Genomic DNA, 17,637 nt, shown 5'->3' on the forward strand with positions numbered 1-17,637 from the left:
CCTCACTCCAGCTTTGGTTTAAACATGGACAAAAGAGCTGAACTCCCGAGGCGAGGTGAGAGTGACTGCCCTTGAAATCAAAGCCATATTTGACCGAGTGTGACATCAAGGAGCCCCAGCACAACTGGAATCAGTGGGAATTGGGGGAAAATTCTTCTCTTTTTGGAGTCATACTTAGCACAAGGGAAGATGGTTGTGGTTGTTGGAGGTCATCCCAGCTCCAGGACCTCATTGCAGGAGTTCCTTGGGGTAGTGTCCTAGGCCCAACCATCTTCAGCTGCTTCATCAATGACCTTCCTCCCATCATAAGGTCAGAAGTTGGGTTGTCCGCTGATGATTGTACAATGTTCACCATTCGTGATTCCTTAGATACTGAAGCAGTCCATGTCTAAATGCAGCAAGATCTGGACAATATCCAGGCTTGGGTTGACAAGTGACAAGTAACATTCACAAGCACAAGTGCCAGGCAATTACCATCTCCAACAAGAGAGAATCTAACCATCGCCCCTTAATGTTCAGTGGCATTACCATCACTGAAGCCCACACTATCAACATCCCCAGGGTTACCATTGACCAGAAACTGAACTGGACTAGCCATATAAATACTCTAGCTACAGGAACAGGTCAGAGGCTAGGAATCCTGCGGCGAGTAACTCAGCTCCTGACTCCCCAAAGCCTGTCCACTATCGACAAGGCACAAGTCAGGAATGTGATGGAAACTTCCCACTTTCCTGGATGAGTGCAGCTCCACAACACTCAAGAAGCATGACACCATCCAGAACAAAGCAGCCTACTTGATTGGCACCCCATCCACAAACATTCACTCCCTCCACCACTGACGCACAGTAGCAGCAGTGTGTACCATCTATAAGATGCACTGCAGGAATTCACCAAGACTCCTTAGACAGCACCTTCCAAACCCACGACCACTACCATCAGGAAGGACAAGAGCAGCAGATAGATGGGAACACCACCACCTGGAAGTTCCCCTCCAAGTTACTCATCATCCTGACTTGGAAATATATCGCCGTTCCTTCACTGTCACTGGGTCGAAATCCTGGAACTTCCTTCCTAACAGCATAGCGGGTGTACCTACACCACATGGACTGCAGTGGTTCAAGAAGGCAGCTCACCACCACCTTCTCGAGGGCAATTAGGGATGGGCAATAAATGCTGGCCCAGCCAGCGTAACCTACACCCCATGAAGGAATTTTTAAAAAGTAGGCTTTAATGTATGCCATGGGGGTAGAATTCTGCATAGCTTCATTGTGATTGATGATGGGTGTCCTCTTCTGCAATACTGACATCTTTCACAATAATCAGAGCCATGCTGAAATACCAAAATGGTTGGTGGGGGCGGGGGGCAAAATTTCACTCACACACACACACACAGACACATATACATACACGTGTCAGAAAGCAGTTTCAGAGGGCTTTAGCAAATTGGAGATTTATCACTTCTCTATCTCTTTAGTATGTTTGATTTTTAAAATGGGGTCTTTTTGGTGAAGTAGTGCTACCATTCTTTGCAACCTTCTCTGTTTCTTGTGTTGCAGTTGCTGGCCCGTGACATACGACATGAAAGAAATGTAATCTTGCAGTGTGTTCGGTACATCATAGAAAACAAGTTTTTGGGCCTTAAACCAAATGGGGTGACAGTGAGCCCTGTCTCAAGAACGACTTCATGTGACGGGGCAGCGCATGCACACACAACTGAAGAATGCAGTGAGGCTCATGGACCCGAAGTACATACACCTAAACTCGAGGCTCATGGACCTGAAGTACATACACCTAAACATGCTGCTGAGAATCCTAAAGCTGAAGGGATTAGTGAAGACCCCATGATATCCCCAGCAAATACAAAATCAGCAGAGGGGCCTCAAGCAGCATTGGTTACATTGCCTGCTGTGGATGATGAAATTTGGGAGTTACCAGAAACAATGTGCGAAGAAAGATGATTGAGCAAAACATGGACGTTTTACACAGGGGGGAGAAGATTCCTGACAGAAACAAGATGGATTTGTACAAACCTGTGTAGGCTTGCAGTGTTTCCTTTGATATTTTGAAGGAATTGAAGAGAATAGAATGGATTTATTTCTAATAAATAAAACTGGTTAAATTTTTGCTATGAACAGGTTTCAGATTGTTTATTTGCCAAGCTCTAAATGCACACAGAATATTTAATATAGGTAAAGAGTTGGCGTTTGAAAATCATTAATGTTTTGAGTGGGTTCTCTCACTTTTACACTAATTGTTCATTTTGTGAAAGTGTGAAGTTCAGCATTTACTCTTTGGCATCAAAATGATCTCGGTCCTCTCTATACCTGTGAACAGCTCCACAGAACGATGTTCCGAATCAAAAAGCTAATGGAAGAGCTGAGATCTGTAGCCCCTCCACCACCACCCCCTTCTCCCCAGTGCCCACCAGCCCCGAAAAGTGGTTCGTCTATTAAGAGTTGTGAAGTAGTTGGGGGAGCTCAGTTAGAATTACATCCCAGTGAAGGTAAGGGTAGGAGCCCTTCACCCCACCCAAATGCATTCAGTAGCCTCCAGTCCCTTCCCATTCCCCTCACCCCCCCCTACTTGTGATTTAAAATAATTAAAGAGAAAGTGTGAACACTGCCAGAATTGGTTCTAAGCATTAAACCCTTCCCTTTTACCCTACAGCTGAAATACATGCTTACCAATTGGTGCGAGACAAGTGTACAAGCTGTGTTTCCTTTTGGAAATACTAAACAGGTCAGGCAGCATCTATGGAAAGAAACAGAACGTCTCACTGATTAAAGGTTATTGACCTGAAACGTTAGCTCTGTTTCTCTCTCTGCAGATGCTGCCAGACCTGCTGAGAATTTCTGTTTTTCTTTCCGATTTCGATCATCCACCGTATTTTGTTATCATTTCCCTTTGTCCACCTTCTATGGACTGTCCTGATTTGGAGGTTCAGAGGCTAGGTGGCCCAGCAGCTCACGTCATCTGATATTTCTAAATTAGAATTTGCAACTTCTTTCCCCTCTTGAGTTAAAGCCTGTGACTTTCTCAAATGTGCAGGAGCAGTGTTGATGTGAAACCGTGGGAAGGAGTGTAGCTATGCATAACATTGTGGGGAGTCCAGTGCACACAACCAATTTATCCCAATTTGCTCTAATAATCTTGCTGCGCTTTCCAGCAGTTCAGGAATTGTTAAAGATACCACCTAAGCGCTTAGACTCTGGATGTAGAACTGAACTGAACTAAGCATTGGAAAAACTTGAGAGGGGAGCATGTGCGATTTTGGCTAAGAGTCAGACACTAATCATTACCCGATATGAGTACATGCTGAAAGATTCAGGGGTACGCAGGTAAAAAAGCACAATCAGTTGTTGATTTCTGGATAGACTATGAAGTTTAAGTAGAAATGATTAGGATCAGTGTCCAATGTAGATTGGAGAGATCATGAGGAGCAGCTGTGAGACTTGAGTGGAGTATCTGTATTTTCCACTTAAATCATGTTTATGCATGAAAACAGACTGGGGAGATGGTGGTGAGGTGGTGGTGGCCTTGCCCAATTTACTGTGGCCTTATAGGAGAATTCCCAAGGAAATTTCTGGCGCATATTTTTACCATTGGGCTAGTTCCAGTGCATAATATCACCTGCCTTAATATGTCCAGAATATTCTACCTTGGGACCTAGCGCTCAGAAGGTCTGTGACTAGTAATAGCTATGTGCAGTTCTTCAACAATATTCCAAATGCCAATTAAAATGCTGAGAGGTTCTCCTGTTTATTTAAAATTCAAACAACACATGCCTCCTGTGTGGAAATTATATGCATTGACAGCTGTTGTAAACTAAAGAAATGCATATTAATAGCCTAAAGGGACAAAACATTTGGTGCAATATTAACAGGAGGGATGGGGGGTTAGAGCGCAAAAGACCACACAGTGGGAAGATGACAAAATTCAAGCCCAATAAGAGTGTTAATCGCCTTTTGCTTGTTTTTTTAAGACCTTGTTATTGATTCAAATTTTGATTCAAGATTCTGATTTAGATGTATATCACCATTTTCTTTCATTATTGGGTCAAAATCCTAGAATTACCTATACGCCTTTTGAAAGTAATTTAGGTGAAGCTGATTTATGTGAGTGATGTTATAAAGTGCTACTCCATGCTTGTTACAGATAATTTTGTGTTTGTATTAGGCTGCAGAAACCAATTTGACTGTTTACAGTACACTCCTGAAGGTAATGGCTTCTTGTATGTCAATTATATTACAGGAGAAAAGTACATCAGGTAGTCATTGTCTTATTTCATCTGTTTTTTCTGACCCCTTTACCAGTCTGATTGGAGCATAAAAGCTCATCGTGCTGAGTTTACTTTTCCTCTTGTTGTAAGGACACAAAAGTCCTAGTGACCCTGCTGCCAAGAACTGAATTCCTTGATGTGGCAGCTAGATTATTCTAATGATTTATTAGGTCTTGGATAAATGGAGATTGTTATCAGAAACAGTTTGAGTAAACTTCTTTTGGGTCATTTCTTCCATGCTAAGAATGATTCTCTCCACCCTGCTTCCTCCCTTGTTATTATGTCTTGCTGAATGTTCAAGAACATCAGACTTTTCCTGCACTTGGTTCATCAGAGTAGAAAATTCTTATTTATGTTCAAATTTCCGAATTTATGTTCAAATATGTCTCTAGTACTGCCGACTGCCCTCCAAATGCAGTCTGTTTCTGTTAATTTGAGCAAAGCTGAATCGCTGGTAATTGACAGGCAATCTCTTGTATAGCCAGAATTGGGGTGGGAGTTGGTGGGGTAGGAGGTACAGAAACGTAATTATCATCTTGGTTACAGCACTCGCATATCAATCCCTTCACCACCTGTGCACTGTGGCTGCAGATTGTGCTATCTACGGCAGCAATTCACCAAGGTTCCTTTGACAAAACCCTCCACCCTTGTGATCTCAAGAAACACAGGAACAACAGTATCATGGGACCATCATCACCTCCATGTTACTTTTCAAGTCACATGCCATTCTGACATACATGTATATCACCATTCTTTCATTATTGGTTCAAAATCCTAGAATTTCCTATCCACTGCTATTGTGGGAACACCACCATTACAGGACTGCAGTGCTTCAAGATGATAGTCCACTCCCACTACCTCAATACAACTAGGGATTGGCAATAGATGATGCTTTTCCGTGCCCATACCGGAAACAAAGAATAGTTATTTAAATCTCCAGGATTTGATGTTGAGGTTTCCTTGATCAAACCCATTTTTCCCCAGATAATCAAGAAGGGTTTTGACTGGGGTTCAGGGTGAATCTTATTTCCATGTGTTTGGGTGGATATCCTCCAAAGGAAGCTAGGGCACCATCACCTATGAACAGTTGTAAGACTTTCAAATGAAGCTGCAGTTTAAGTATTTCACAGCTGTGAGTTGAACTCTGCTCTGGATCTGACCCAAGTTGGATAGTTACCCAGGTAACCTGCAAGTTTTCTCCGATAGCCATTAGAGCAGGTGATGGCCATTTATTAACAGTTCTAGCCAGAATAGATCAAGCTTAAAGTTCCCCATTTGATTTTATACAGCATGACATGTGGGGGGTCCCAACATGTGCTTATTTGTGGCCCAAGTGCATCCAACTCTGCTATGTTGCAATGCTAAGGTAGTGGTTTGTTTCTGTTTGTGCCAGTTGTCATTGGGCCTTGTGGCATTCACCCGAGACTGTTGAAAAAGTCAGGGAGCAGACTGCACCAACGTCTGATTATCTTCCCTAAATATGCAAATTAGCATATGGTATGGGACTAGACAATAGTTAGTAGAGTACCTCTGTTCAGGAAGAGACAGCAGAATAAACTAGGCAACCAAATAACAAAAAACTTAATGTCAACAGAGGATTCTGAATGATGGGGAGTGAGTGTAATATGAAGCCACTTCTTCCATTGTTTAATTTTAGGACAATGGTTGAAAGTGTGTCAGAGGCAGAAATTAACATTTAATTTTTGTACTTAATGCTCAGCCGCACAAACCTGCATTGTGATACTGAATGGAATTTGCTTTTTGGTGTCTTGTTACATAGAATCGTGCTTGGTGCCAACACATACCAGAAGAGTGACAGTTTGAGGTGGCTATTCAAATCCCTGGGCCAAATCATTTCAGCCAGAAATTTCGGACACAACATTTTGGGATGTCTGCTTACATCCTAGTACTAGCCTGACAGTTGTGCTGACTTCCATGTATGTCGTGCTAATAGGTACAAGTAATCATGCATCATGAAATCTATCTTTTTCTTCCTTCATAAAGTTAATTGAGTAAATTAGTCTTAATAGCAAAGTCCTGATTCAATATAAGGAGACCAAGTTTGGATGCAGTACACTAATGATGCAGCTATTGATCTTAAATGGATAGCTGCAGTATTAATTCAAGTCATGTAGTCCCTTGTTTATACTCCATGGCTCCAGTTGCTCAGCAATGGCATACGCACGGAAAATCTCAATATTTAGACAATGTGTGCAGGAGCATCTGCACTCTCCAAACATTTAGATGCTTTCCAAACATGTTTGAGGATCAGTGAAGGCTTTCAATAGACTCTCGAGCAGTTTTTTTTAAAAACAAGGTTTGGCATTGTGTTGTTTATCCCGTGTAGTGCCATGTGGTTACTACTTCCACAGGGCCTTACAACACCTTTGATCCAGAGTCAGGTAGTTGCGGAGCAGAGATCACTTTGCAATGACCTTATAGGTGCAGTGTAAATGCAGCCAAACTACCTTAGAATTCAGCTTCACAATGCCAACTGTGTGCTGTCTCCAGTAATCCTGAATCGGATGAGGTTGTTTCAGATGCTGGCACTCCACCGTTCTTTAACTATTACATTTTTTTCCCAGTTGTTTACCTGTCACAGTATGGCTAGATTTAGTACTGCAATCTCTATCAATCTGAACAAGTGCTGAATCCCTGGAGAGCCTTTTAACTGAATTCTCTCAGACTCTACCAGTCACTGACCAGCACTGTGAAGAATGACGCATTATGACCCACCTATGCTTTATAGCCAATTTGTAACTCTCCTCCTGCACTCTGTGAGTCACCACAAGATTTCTGCAAGCTTCTAAAGAGTTGCACCTTATTGGTCTAGATATAAAATCGCAGGTAAATTTCCATGTTTGCTAGAGCTTTAACAGCTGCATAAATTAGCAACACCTAATGTGGACTGACTTGTCTGGGGCAATTTAGATAAATATCAAGACAACACAATCACAGTCTGAACGTGCTTCTGAGATCAAATGTTTGGTGTGCAGGTATAAATATTTTGGTTGGAGCACTTGTCATCTTTATATCCAGTTTGTTTACATGCAGAGTGAAATCACTTACCACTCAATAAAGGAGCTTGTGCTATGTTTTTAGTCTCCATGAGTAATACTTCTGACTTAAACATGTCAAAAAGCTCGGAGAAAAGATGTCAAGCAGCATCGTGCTTCAACTGGTTTCCACCGTTGGTGCAGTGCTTGGCTTACCACCCAGAGAAAGAACAACAGATTTGTATTTATATAACTCCTTTCACAGCCTTAGGACATCTCAAAGTGCTTTACAGCTGGAGGTACTTTTTAAAGTGTGATTTACTTCGAGTCATAAAACCTGGGCTGAAATTTACCTTCCCTTCAGCTTTTATTGCTTAGTCCTGTTGCAGGAAAGAATAGCCACTCTCCTCACAATCAATACATTTATTTAATATAGTTAACCTTCTCCTTTTTGGTACAATATGCTTGGACTGAATCCTTGTTGCTTGTGTGATGCCCCAACAACACAGAAAATAGAAATGTGGAAGAGGAGCTATAATTACACAAATGTAGATAGAACTGACCTTTTCTTTTAGTTATAACCTTCCTTGGAGGACATTTGTGCCTGTTTTGTTGCCCCTCTTAATAGTTTCCTATCCCAGGCCAAGAAGGATGGACAGCTTAGAATCAAAGAAACTTACACCACAGATGGTGGCCATTCAGCCCATCATGTCTGTGCTGGCTCTTTGGAAGAGCCAACCAATCCTACTCTCCCTTTCCCTTTAGTGCTCCAAAGTTTTCCTTTTCAATTATATCTCTAATTCCCTTCTACTATTCTGCATATTATTCAATAGTTACTACTGAATCTGTTTCCACAACTCTTTCAGGTAGTCCACTCCAGAGCATCATAACTCTCTTTGTGTTAAAGAATGTTTCTTCATGTTGCCTCTAGTTCATTTGCCAGTTATCTTAAATCTCTGTCCTCTGATCATTGGTATTCCCGGCAGTGGAATAATTTCTTCCCATCTACCATATCAAAGCCTTTCATAATTTTGAATACCTCTTTTAAATCTCCTATTAATCTTTGCTCCAAAGAAAACAATCCCAGCTTCTCTAGTTATTACACATTACTGAAGTTCCTCATCCCTGATTCAATTCCAGTAAATTTCCTCTAACCCCTAAACAGTGTTTTATAAAAGTTCAGCAGAGCTGCCTTGCTTTTGTATTCCATTCCTCTATTTATAAAGCTCAGGATCCCCTAAGTATTATAAATAGAGGCAGAGAATACAAAAGCAAGAAAGCTTGCTCCAAGATCACGCCTTGGTACCGTGATTGGCTCATTGCCCAAAGAAATAAATAATTGCATTGCACCTTTCATTAATATAGGAAGCACTAAGACACTTTATTACTAAACTAATACTTTTTGAAGTGTAATCAATATTGTAAAGTAGGGACCACGACGTTCACATTTATGTACAGCCTTTAACATAGTAAAACATCTCGAGGCATTTCACAGGAGCGTTACCAAAATTTGATGACAAGCCACATAAGGTGATATTAGGACAAGTGACCAAATGCTGAGTCAAACAGGTTTTTTACCATCATAAAGGAGGAGAGGTAGGTAGACGTGGCAAGAGTTTTGGAGAGGGAATTAGCGTTTCCGGCCCAGATGAAGACACAGTTTGGATTCTGTCAGGGCCACTCAGCTCCTGATCTCGTTACAGCCTTGGTTCAAACATGAACAAAAGAGCTGAACTCCAGAGGTAAGGTGACAGTGACTGCCTTTGACATCAAGGCAGCATTTGACCGAGTGTGACATCAAGGTGTCCTAACAAAGCTGGAGTCAATGGGAATTGGGGGGGGGCGGGGGGCGTGGAGAAACCTCTCCACTGGTTGGAGTCATACCTAGCACATGGAAGATGGTTGTGGCTGTTTTAGGTCAATCATCTCAGTTCCAGGACATCACTGCAGGAGTTCCTCAGGATATTGTCCTAGGCCCAAGCATCTTCAGCTGCCTTATCAATGACCTTCCTTCCATCATAAGGTCAGAAGTGGGGATGTTCGCTGATGATTGCACAATGTTCAGCACCATTCGCGACTCCTCAGATACTGAAGCAGTCCATGTCCAAATGCAGCAAGACCTGGACAATATAAAGGCTTAGGCTGACAAGTGGCAAGTAACATTCATGCCACACAAGTGCCAGGCAATGACCATCTCCAACAAGAGGGAATCTAACCATCACCCCATGATATTCAATGACATGACCATTGCTGAATTTCCCCACTATCAACACACTGGGGGGTTACCATTGACCAGAAAATGAACTGGACCAGCCATATAAATACTGTGGCTACAAGAGTAGGTCAGAGGCTGGGAATCCTGCGGCGAGTAGCTCACCTCCTGACTCCTGAAAGTTTGTTCAACATCTACAAGTCACAAGTCAGGAGTGTGATGGAATACTCCCCACTTGCCTGGATGAGTGCAGCTCTAACAACTCTCAAGTTTGACACCATCCAGGGCAAAGCAGCCCACTTGATTGGCACTCCATCCACAAACATTCACTCCCTCCACCACCGATGCACAGTGGCAGCAGTGTGTATCATCTACGAGATGCACTGCAAGAACCAGGGCTCCTTACACAGCAGCTTCTAAACCCACGACCACTACCATCTAGAAAGACAGGAGCAGCAGACACATGGGAACAATAACACCTGGAAGTTCCCCTCCAAGCCACTCACCATCCTGACGTGGAAATATATTGCTGTTCCTTCACTGCCACAGGGTCAAAATCCTGGAACTCCCTAACAGCACTGTGGGTTTACCTACACCACATGAACTGCAGCAGTTTAAAAAGGCAATTCACCACCACCTTCTAAAGGGCAGTTAGGGATGGGTAATAAATGCTGGCCTAGCCAGTGACGCCCACATCCTGTAAGTGAATATAAAAACACAGTTAATGATAGTGGGGTGACGGAAAATAGGGATGCACAAAAGCCAGAATTGGAGGAGTGTGGAGTTCTCAGAGTGTTGTGGTGCTGGAGGTGGTTGCAGAGATAGTGAGAGGTGAAGACATGAAAAGGTATAAAAGCAAGGAAGAGAATTCAACTGGGCTGGGCGTCAATGTAGGTTCATGAGCACAGGAATAATGGGTGAATAGGATTTGGTTTGAGTTAGGATATGGGCAGCAAAGTTAATGGAGGGTGGAAATGGGATCTGACTGGGAGAGGTACAGTCTGGAGGTAACAAATACATGGATAAGGGTTTCAGAAAGAGATAAGCTGAGCCAGGGACTGAAATGAGTTATATTATGGAGGTGTGAGTAGGCAATCTCTGTAATGACCGGATATGGAGTTGAAAGCTGAACTCAGATTGAAGTAAGATGTTGAGGTTGTGAACAATCTGGCTCAGCTTGAGACGTTGGCCTGGGAGGGGGAGGGAGTTGGTAGCTAGGGAATGGAGTTTGTAGTGAGGGCCGAAGGCAATAGTTTCAATCTACCCAAAATGTAATTGGAGGAAATTTCTGCTCATTCAGTACCGGGATGTTGAACAACCAGCTTGACAAATCAGATGCAGTGGAGGGGTCAAGGGTGAGGTTGGGCTGGGTGCCATCAACATTGATGTGGAACTCAACCCGTTTTTGGATGTCACAGAGTGACCATGTGTAATTGGAAAATATTAGGTCGTCATGGATGGATTCTTGGGGACTACAGAGGTTACACTGCAGGAAGAGAAACCATTGCAAGAGATTCTCTGGCTATGACTGGATAGATTAGAATGGAAGACGTCAGTTTTATACAGCAAGATCCCACATACAGCAGACCACTTTAAGACCACTTTAAGAACCTGTTTTAGTTATGTTGGTTGGGAGATTATTGATCAGGACACCAAGGAGAACTCCACTGTTTTCCTTTGAATAGACCTGTGAGATCTATTACATCAATCTGAGGGTCAGATGTGGTATTGATTTGACATCTCACGTGAAAGACAGTATTTCCAATAGTGCAACACTCCCCTCAGTACTACATTTGAATGTCAGTCTAGATTTTGTGCTCAAGTCTCTGGAGTGGGACATGTGCTCAAGTCTCTGGAGTGGAACCCATGACCTTCTGACTGAACCAACGTTGACACCTGGAGCTATGGAAATTGAGTCAAGTCTCCCCATCTTAATTTGCCTACACCCTCTGTGTTGGATCTCTGCTCGAGCCTGGTTGAACCAAAGCCCTTGGATTCCATGCTTCCATGCTACTGCTCTTTTCGCTGAACGTTACAGATAGTACTTAAAGGCAGGATCTAGAAACAGAAGGATTCTGTCTGTTTCCTTTGTATTTATTTTAAATATTGCTATAAGGTGCTGTACAATTCAAGTAGGCATTCTTGCCAAACCACAATAGAAGATTTTCTTACATGGTTTTTCAACAGCAGTTTTGTTATTAACTGCAACTGTTGTTTAATAATACCACAGTTCTAATGTTTTGCACATGGACTTTTTAATTTCTATGCTTTTGCAATCCTTTCCTGCTGTGCTGTTGCAAGATGGACCCTGGTTGGAAACCATGTTTAAGATGTTAATAAACTAAAGGCAGTGTGTGTGTTCCTAGACCACATGAAGAGGAGATAAAGACCAATGAAATACTGAATGCTGTAGATAAATGCATTCCTGATTCAAGCCAACAATTCCAGTAATCTAATGGTTATCTCTTTTATTTGAGGGAGTTTAAGTTCTGTGGTTTTAAAACTATGGATGCAATTTTAATATGATTGTTCAGTGGTATATTCTATGTTATTAATTGGATAAAGATCACTATGTCCTGACTTGGAACTGTATCACCATTCCTTCACAGTCGCTGGGACAAAATCTTGGAACTCCCTTCTGACCAGCACCATGGGTATACTGACACCACATGAATTGCAGTGGTTCTAGAAGGTGGCTCACTACCACCTTCTTGAGGGCAGTAGGGATGGGCAATAAATGCTGGCCTAGCCAGTGACACCCACATCCTGTGAAAGAATTAAAAATATGTTCAGTGGAACAATAAGATTCAGAGTATTCACCTTCCTTCCATCAGCAGGTCAGAAGTGGGGATGTTTGCTAATGATTGTGCAATGTTCACCATTCACAACTCCTCGACTCCTCAGATACTGAAGCAGTGTGTGTCCATATGCAGCAAGACCTAGACAACATTCAGGCTTGGAATGATAAGTTGCAAGTAACATTCGTGCTAGACAAGTGCCAGGCAATGACCATCTCCAACAAGAGGGAATCTAACGATCTCCCCTTGACATTCAATGGCATTACCATTGCTGAATCCCCCACTATCAACACCTGGGGAGTTACCATTGACCAGAAACTGAACTGGACTAGCCATATAAATTCTGTGGCTACAAGAGCAGATCAGAGGCTGGGAATTCTGCGGTGAGTAACTCACCTCCTGACTCCCAAAAGCCTACCAACCATCCACAAGGCACAAATCAGATGTGTAATGTAGCACACTCCACTTGCCTGGATGAGTGCAGCTCCAATAGCACCCAAGAAGCTCAACACCATCCAGGACAAAGCAGCCCGCTTGATTGGAACCCTTGTAATGCCCTGTCAGTCTTTCCACCCCACCCCCACTAGAGCTGTACCTTGAGTGTCCTGCCATCCATTCTTAATTAGCACATTCTCTTAGATAATATCACCACCTTTAACACGTCTTTGTTCCTTTGTTTGTGACATCTTTTGATTATCTGCTCCTATCACTGCTTGCTAGTTCCTACTACCAGCCACCCCCCCCAACTTCTCTCCTCCCACCCCACCCCCCACCTTAAACCAGCTTATATTTCACCCCTCTCCTAACTTTACTCAGTTCTGCTGAAGGGTCATGAGGACTCGAAACGTCAACTCTTTTCTTCTCCGCCGATGCTGCCAGACCTGCTGGGTTTTTCCAGATAATTCTGTTTTTGATTGGAACCCCATCCACCACCTTCAACATCCACTCCCTCCACCAGCAGTGTGTACCAGCTACAAGATGCACTGCACCAACTCACCAAAGCTCCTTAGACAGACCTCTGCCACCTAAGAAGGACAAAGGCAGCAGATGCATGGGAACACCACCACCTGCAATTTCCCCTCCAAGCCACTCACTATCCTGACTTGGAAATATATCGCCGTTCCTTCACTGTGGCTGGGTCAAAATCCTGGAACTCCCTAACAGCACTGTGGGCGTATCTACACCACATGGACTACAGCAGTTCAAGAAGGCGGCTCACCACCACCTTGTCAAGGGCAACTAGGGATGGACAACAAATGCTGACCTATTCAGTGATGCCCACATGCTGTGAAAATTTTTTTTAAATGCTCAGTGAAACATTGGGATTTACAGCATTCTCATTGGAGGTAAAGAAAGGTTTATATAATCAGAATCAGAATCAAAAGGTGGCAGCATATATTAAACCAGTTGTATGTGTTTACTGTGTCATGGACTGGAGGGGGGGTTAATTTAAATAACCCAATTTCTCCTCTCATTACCCGTCCGTAAACAGGAAGGCGTTTTTGATTTTCGATTCTATACACACTCAAAATGAGGCAAAAGGGTTTCGCAATGTCCATCCCTTTTCGCACACATACAAAAAGATAAGGGAAAGAAAGGGGTACAGGGCAAGAACACGATAAAAGAAATAAGAGTTATGGGTTCATGTGAGCCTAGAATCCGGAATCAAAAGTCCAGTGGCATATGTTTAAAGAGGTTAGCAGGCTGAAACAGTTGCAGGGTGATTCGACTTTCCAGAAGCGAGGACTTCCACGATGGGAGAAGGCATGTAGAGATGAATTAGTCTTGAAAGCACAGATACAGGAGTTCCAGTGTTCCAGTAGTTCACAGTGTAGATGAGGTCCAGACATTTCACCTGGACAGAGCTCTTTCTGTTGCTACCTGTGAGATGATAAAATGGTAGATTGCCTGGGGTCAGTTCCACACAGCAATATTCCAGGTTCCAGCAGCTTAGGAGAGATCATGTGACAAACCTCCCACTTCTCCTGGGTCTTGGTCAAAGGATGTATTTTCCCACATCTGGGATCTTGAGATGTTTCATAGAGGAGTCAGGGTCCCTTTTGTCCTTTGCAGACATACTCTCTCCAGTGACTAGAATTCTTCTTTTGAAATGTGAAGAGGCTTTGTGCAGTTCTGGGGTGGGATGGGGTGGGGGTACATTAGTGCCTTTTTAGAGATAACAAGTCTCTGCATTTTGTCTGAATATTAGAAATTCCTCTTTTATGAGTCATTGCTAGTCAGGGTAAAGCCTTGTCCATTTAAAAAATACAAATAATAATTTTATACAGTAGCTATATTGACATAGATATATATAGATATTTTCATTCCTGTCTTCTGGCCGGCAGCTATATATTGAGAGCTTGACTACTAAGTAAACATGATGGGCCAGAATTTACTGCAGATGGCACCGGTTAGCCCGTTTAACTTCCATGGGATATTTCACTGCAAGATGATGCATGTGGGAGATGGAAATGGCACAGCACCCTCTACAAGGCATTGGCGATCTGTGTTAATGGGGAAAACAACAGTATCTCCTTAATCAATCAATCAGATTGAAAATTGTGAATTGTACAATGCAGGGTGAAGTAAAGAGAAGGAGAGAAAGATTGGGTTAAGAGAGAGGGAAAAGAAAAGAAAAAAGTTTATATTTTTAAAACCTCAAACAACAATTAAAAGCTAAAGAACTGAGACCCTTCACTTGTAATAGTCAATTTTCAATGCCAGCGAGGATGTTTGGCAGGAATTAAGACTTTGCGGTGTGCTACAGATCACTCAGGGAATTAAGAGTTGCTGTGGCAACACGCACCTTTACATGCATGTTGTAGTCTGGAGCTAAGGATAGTGATGATAGAGGCTCCAACTTTCTTTCCATCTTCTCCCACTCTTTCCGTCTGCCATTGGCATGTGTTGAAATGATTTTCAGGTTGGTAACCTGTTTGGCTATTACCTCCTGGGGTGAGGCTCAGAGGCAGGGACACTATCCATTGTGTCATAAGACCTTCTTCATTTAAGACTTAACACGCGATTATGAAGGGTACTTACACAGAAATGGGAAAGCCCTAACTTTGTGGCAAATTTAGTTTCTATTTACCAAGCAACTACAGACTGTTCAATGCATTTGAATGGTGAGTCAGACAGTGAGATGTGAAGCTAACGACTGAGCAGCACATCTCAGACATCAACATTCAGATTTTTGCGTCTAACTGTGGGTCTGCTGTTGCCTGAATTTGCTGTGCAATTTCATGTCAATAGCAGTGAGCACTGTTAACCTTGCAATTATTTTGACAGTAAATTCAGACCCAATATACGATAAACAACAAAACAACTGGTTGTTCACAAAATGATGGATTCCCAGGTTGTCCTCATCAATGAGATGTAAAAGGGAATTGCTGACATGGTATTTGAAATACATTTAGAGAATGAGGAAGATGATCGCATTGTTAGTAAGGTGATTTTTTTCTTCAATTATTCTGCCTCTAAACACCAAAGAGTTATGCCCAATAATCTTTTACATTCACCTGAGTGGGAAGAGTGGGCAGGGCCTTTGTTTGCAATATCGTATCCAGTTTTGGCCCCTTCACTCGGCAGGAAATACAGCAGCTTTGGAAAAAGTCCAATTGAGGACTACAAGGATGATGCATTCATAATGAGATTATACTGAGCAATTGTTAACAAACTGAATCCATTAAAGCCTTGAAAGATAAGAATTCTAGTCACTGGAGACAATATGTCTGCAAAGGACAAAGGACAACCAGAAGTTCAGCCATCTGTCAAAGCTTTGAAACAGCCAAATGGATGGCTGAGCTAAACTTCAAGGGGAAAACATCTAAAGGGGAATTTCACATGACCATCTCTGCATTTCAGAGTTGTATGATGTAGAATAGCCTTTATCCAGTGGATAATATATTCTAAAGCATCTGAAGACTTTTCCATTTTCACAATGTTGTTCAATCCCTTGACAGCTTGCCAGATGTCAGAAGTGACAACCTAGCAACCACATTATTTAATGGTCACTTTCCTTTTCAAAACAAAGCCCTGTCAACACCCACTGTGTTAAAATCATATATAAATTATGATTCAGAATTTCATGATGACAAGTGAAGTTGGCAACACCATATGAACTTGCCTTTCAAATGTTTCCCTACTCTAAACCATGACGAGACATCATGTTGCCTTCCAAACCAACCTGACTCCTTCGAAATTGCGGAAGTTTGGAAATGGCCACTTCTGCAATGGTTCCGGCAACATCAGGACAGCAGCGTACGGGCTTCTGACCTGCCCCTTTATTCTACGCTGATGAAAATTGTTGCTGCTGTGAATGGGGGTGGGAATCCTGGATTCGGGTCCCTCCCACCATTTTTAAAGCTCGAGTGACGCACTTCTGCCCCGGGTGGGATGGGAAAATCCAGCCCCTTCTCACCACTTATGATGCTGGAATAAAAGGCACCACCAAAAGTCTATGTGTATCAGTGCATGATACAACCCGTCCAATGAGGAGAAAAATATTGAAGAGACTGTTGTTGCCTCACTTACCTGATGCCTATGGAGGGTGTTAGGAAATAGAGATAGTTTAAGCAAGTTATATTGGATTTTGTGGGTGTCAGGAATGAGTTTTAGCTTTAATGTTTAAGTTTGATTTGTATTTCTGTATCTGTGTGTTAAGAAAGGTCAAACTGAGTTTTAGTTTCACTTTAAAAGGTGCCTGCATTTCTGATGAGAGTTTTACAATTGTTGCAGCTAAGTTAAACAAACAAAAGTAGAGAAACTGGGCTGTTGCCCAGCAACAGGGGTCCAGAGAGGCATGTCCCTCTCACAGGCACACACAGAAAAACTAAAGAAACAGCAGTTTTGAGTTCAATTGAAGCCAGGACTGCAGAGAGACTGGGCACTGTGATAGGGAACTGCAGAGTGAGAGCAGATTTCCCAAAAGAGCTAAAATATCCCAAGGCTAAAGGAGTGTGATAGAAACAGGGGAAAGTCCCAAGCAGGCCCTCTAGTCAAAGGAAGAACAGGAACATGGAAAAGAGTCTTGTTAAGTGAAGTTAAGAGTGAGGGGCAGAGAGAAAGGCTCCAAGCTTCAGATGTAAAGAGACAAAAGCTGCAGAGAGCAGATTTAAGGCAAGAACAGCTTGCAAGTGGCAAGAAGGTCCAAAGAGACAACTGAAGGTCTGTAACTCTTTGCTATGGGCATGTGAAACAGTGGTACTGTTGACGGCTGAGTCAGTGTGAGAGAGTGCGTGGAAGACAGCTTGAATGCATGTGGTGACCTAGGGAAGAGGAACATCTAAAAGAGAGTTCAAAATCCTGGAGGCGAACTCTTGCGGAAGCCATCTGAGAGAAAGCATCAATTTG

At 42.7% G+C, this 17,637-nt stretch overlaps 1 protein-coding gene across 1 annotated transcript in view; it reads left to right on the top strand.

Moving 5' to 3' along the window:
* nufip1 (nuclear FMR1 interacting protein 1) overlaps positions 1 to 2,132 on the top strand; it is a 33,544-nt gene extending 31,412 nt beyond the window's left edge. Inside the window, exon 10 of the mRNA XM_078559511.1 lies at positions 1,557 to 2,132. Coding sequence (XP_078415637.1) covers positions 1,557 to 1,958 — 402 coding nt within the window. The 3' untranslated portion in view covers positions 1,959 to 2,132. The remainder of the gene's footprint in view (positions 1 to 1,556) is intronic.
* The last annotated feature ends 15,505 nt before the right edge of the window (positions 2,133 to 17,637 follow it).

This window comes from Cetorhinus maximus, chromosome 16 (assembly GCF_964194155.1).
Source record: "Cetorhinus maximus chromosome 16, sCetMax3.hap1.1, whole genome shotgun sequence".
Taxonomy (NCBI): Eukaryota; Metazoa; Chordata; class Chondrichthyes; order Lamniformes; family Cetorhinidae; genus Cetorhinus; species Cetorhinus maximus.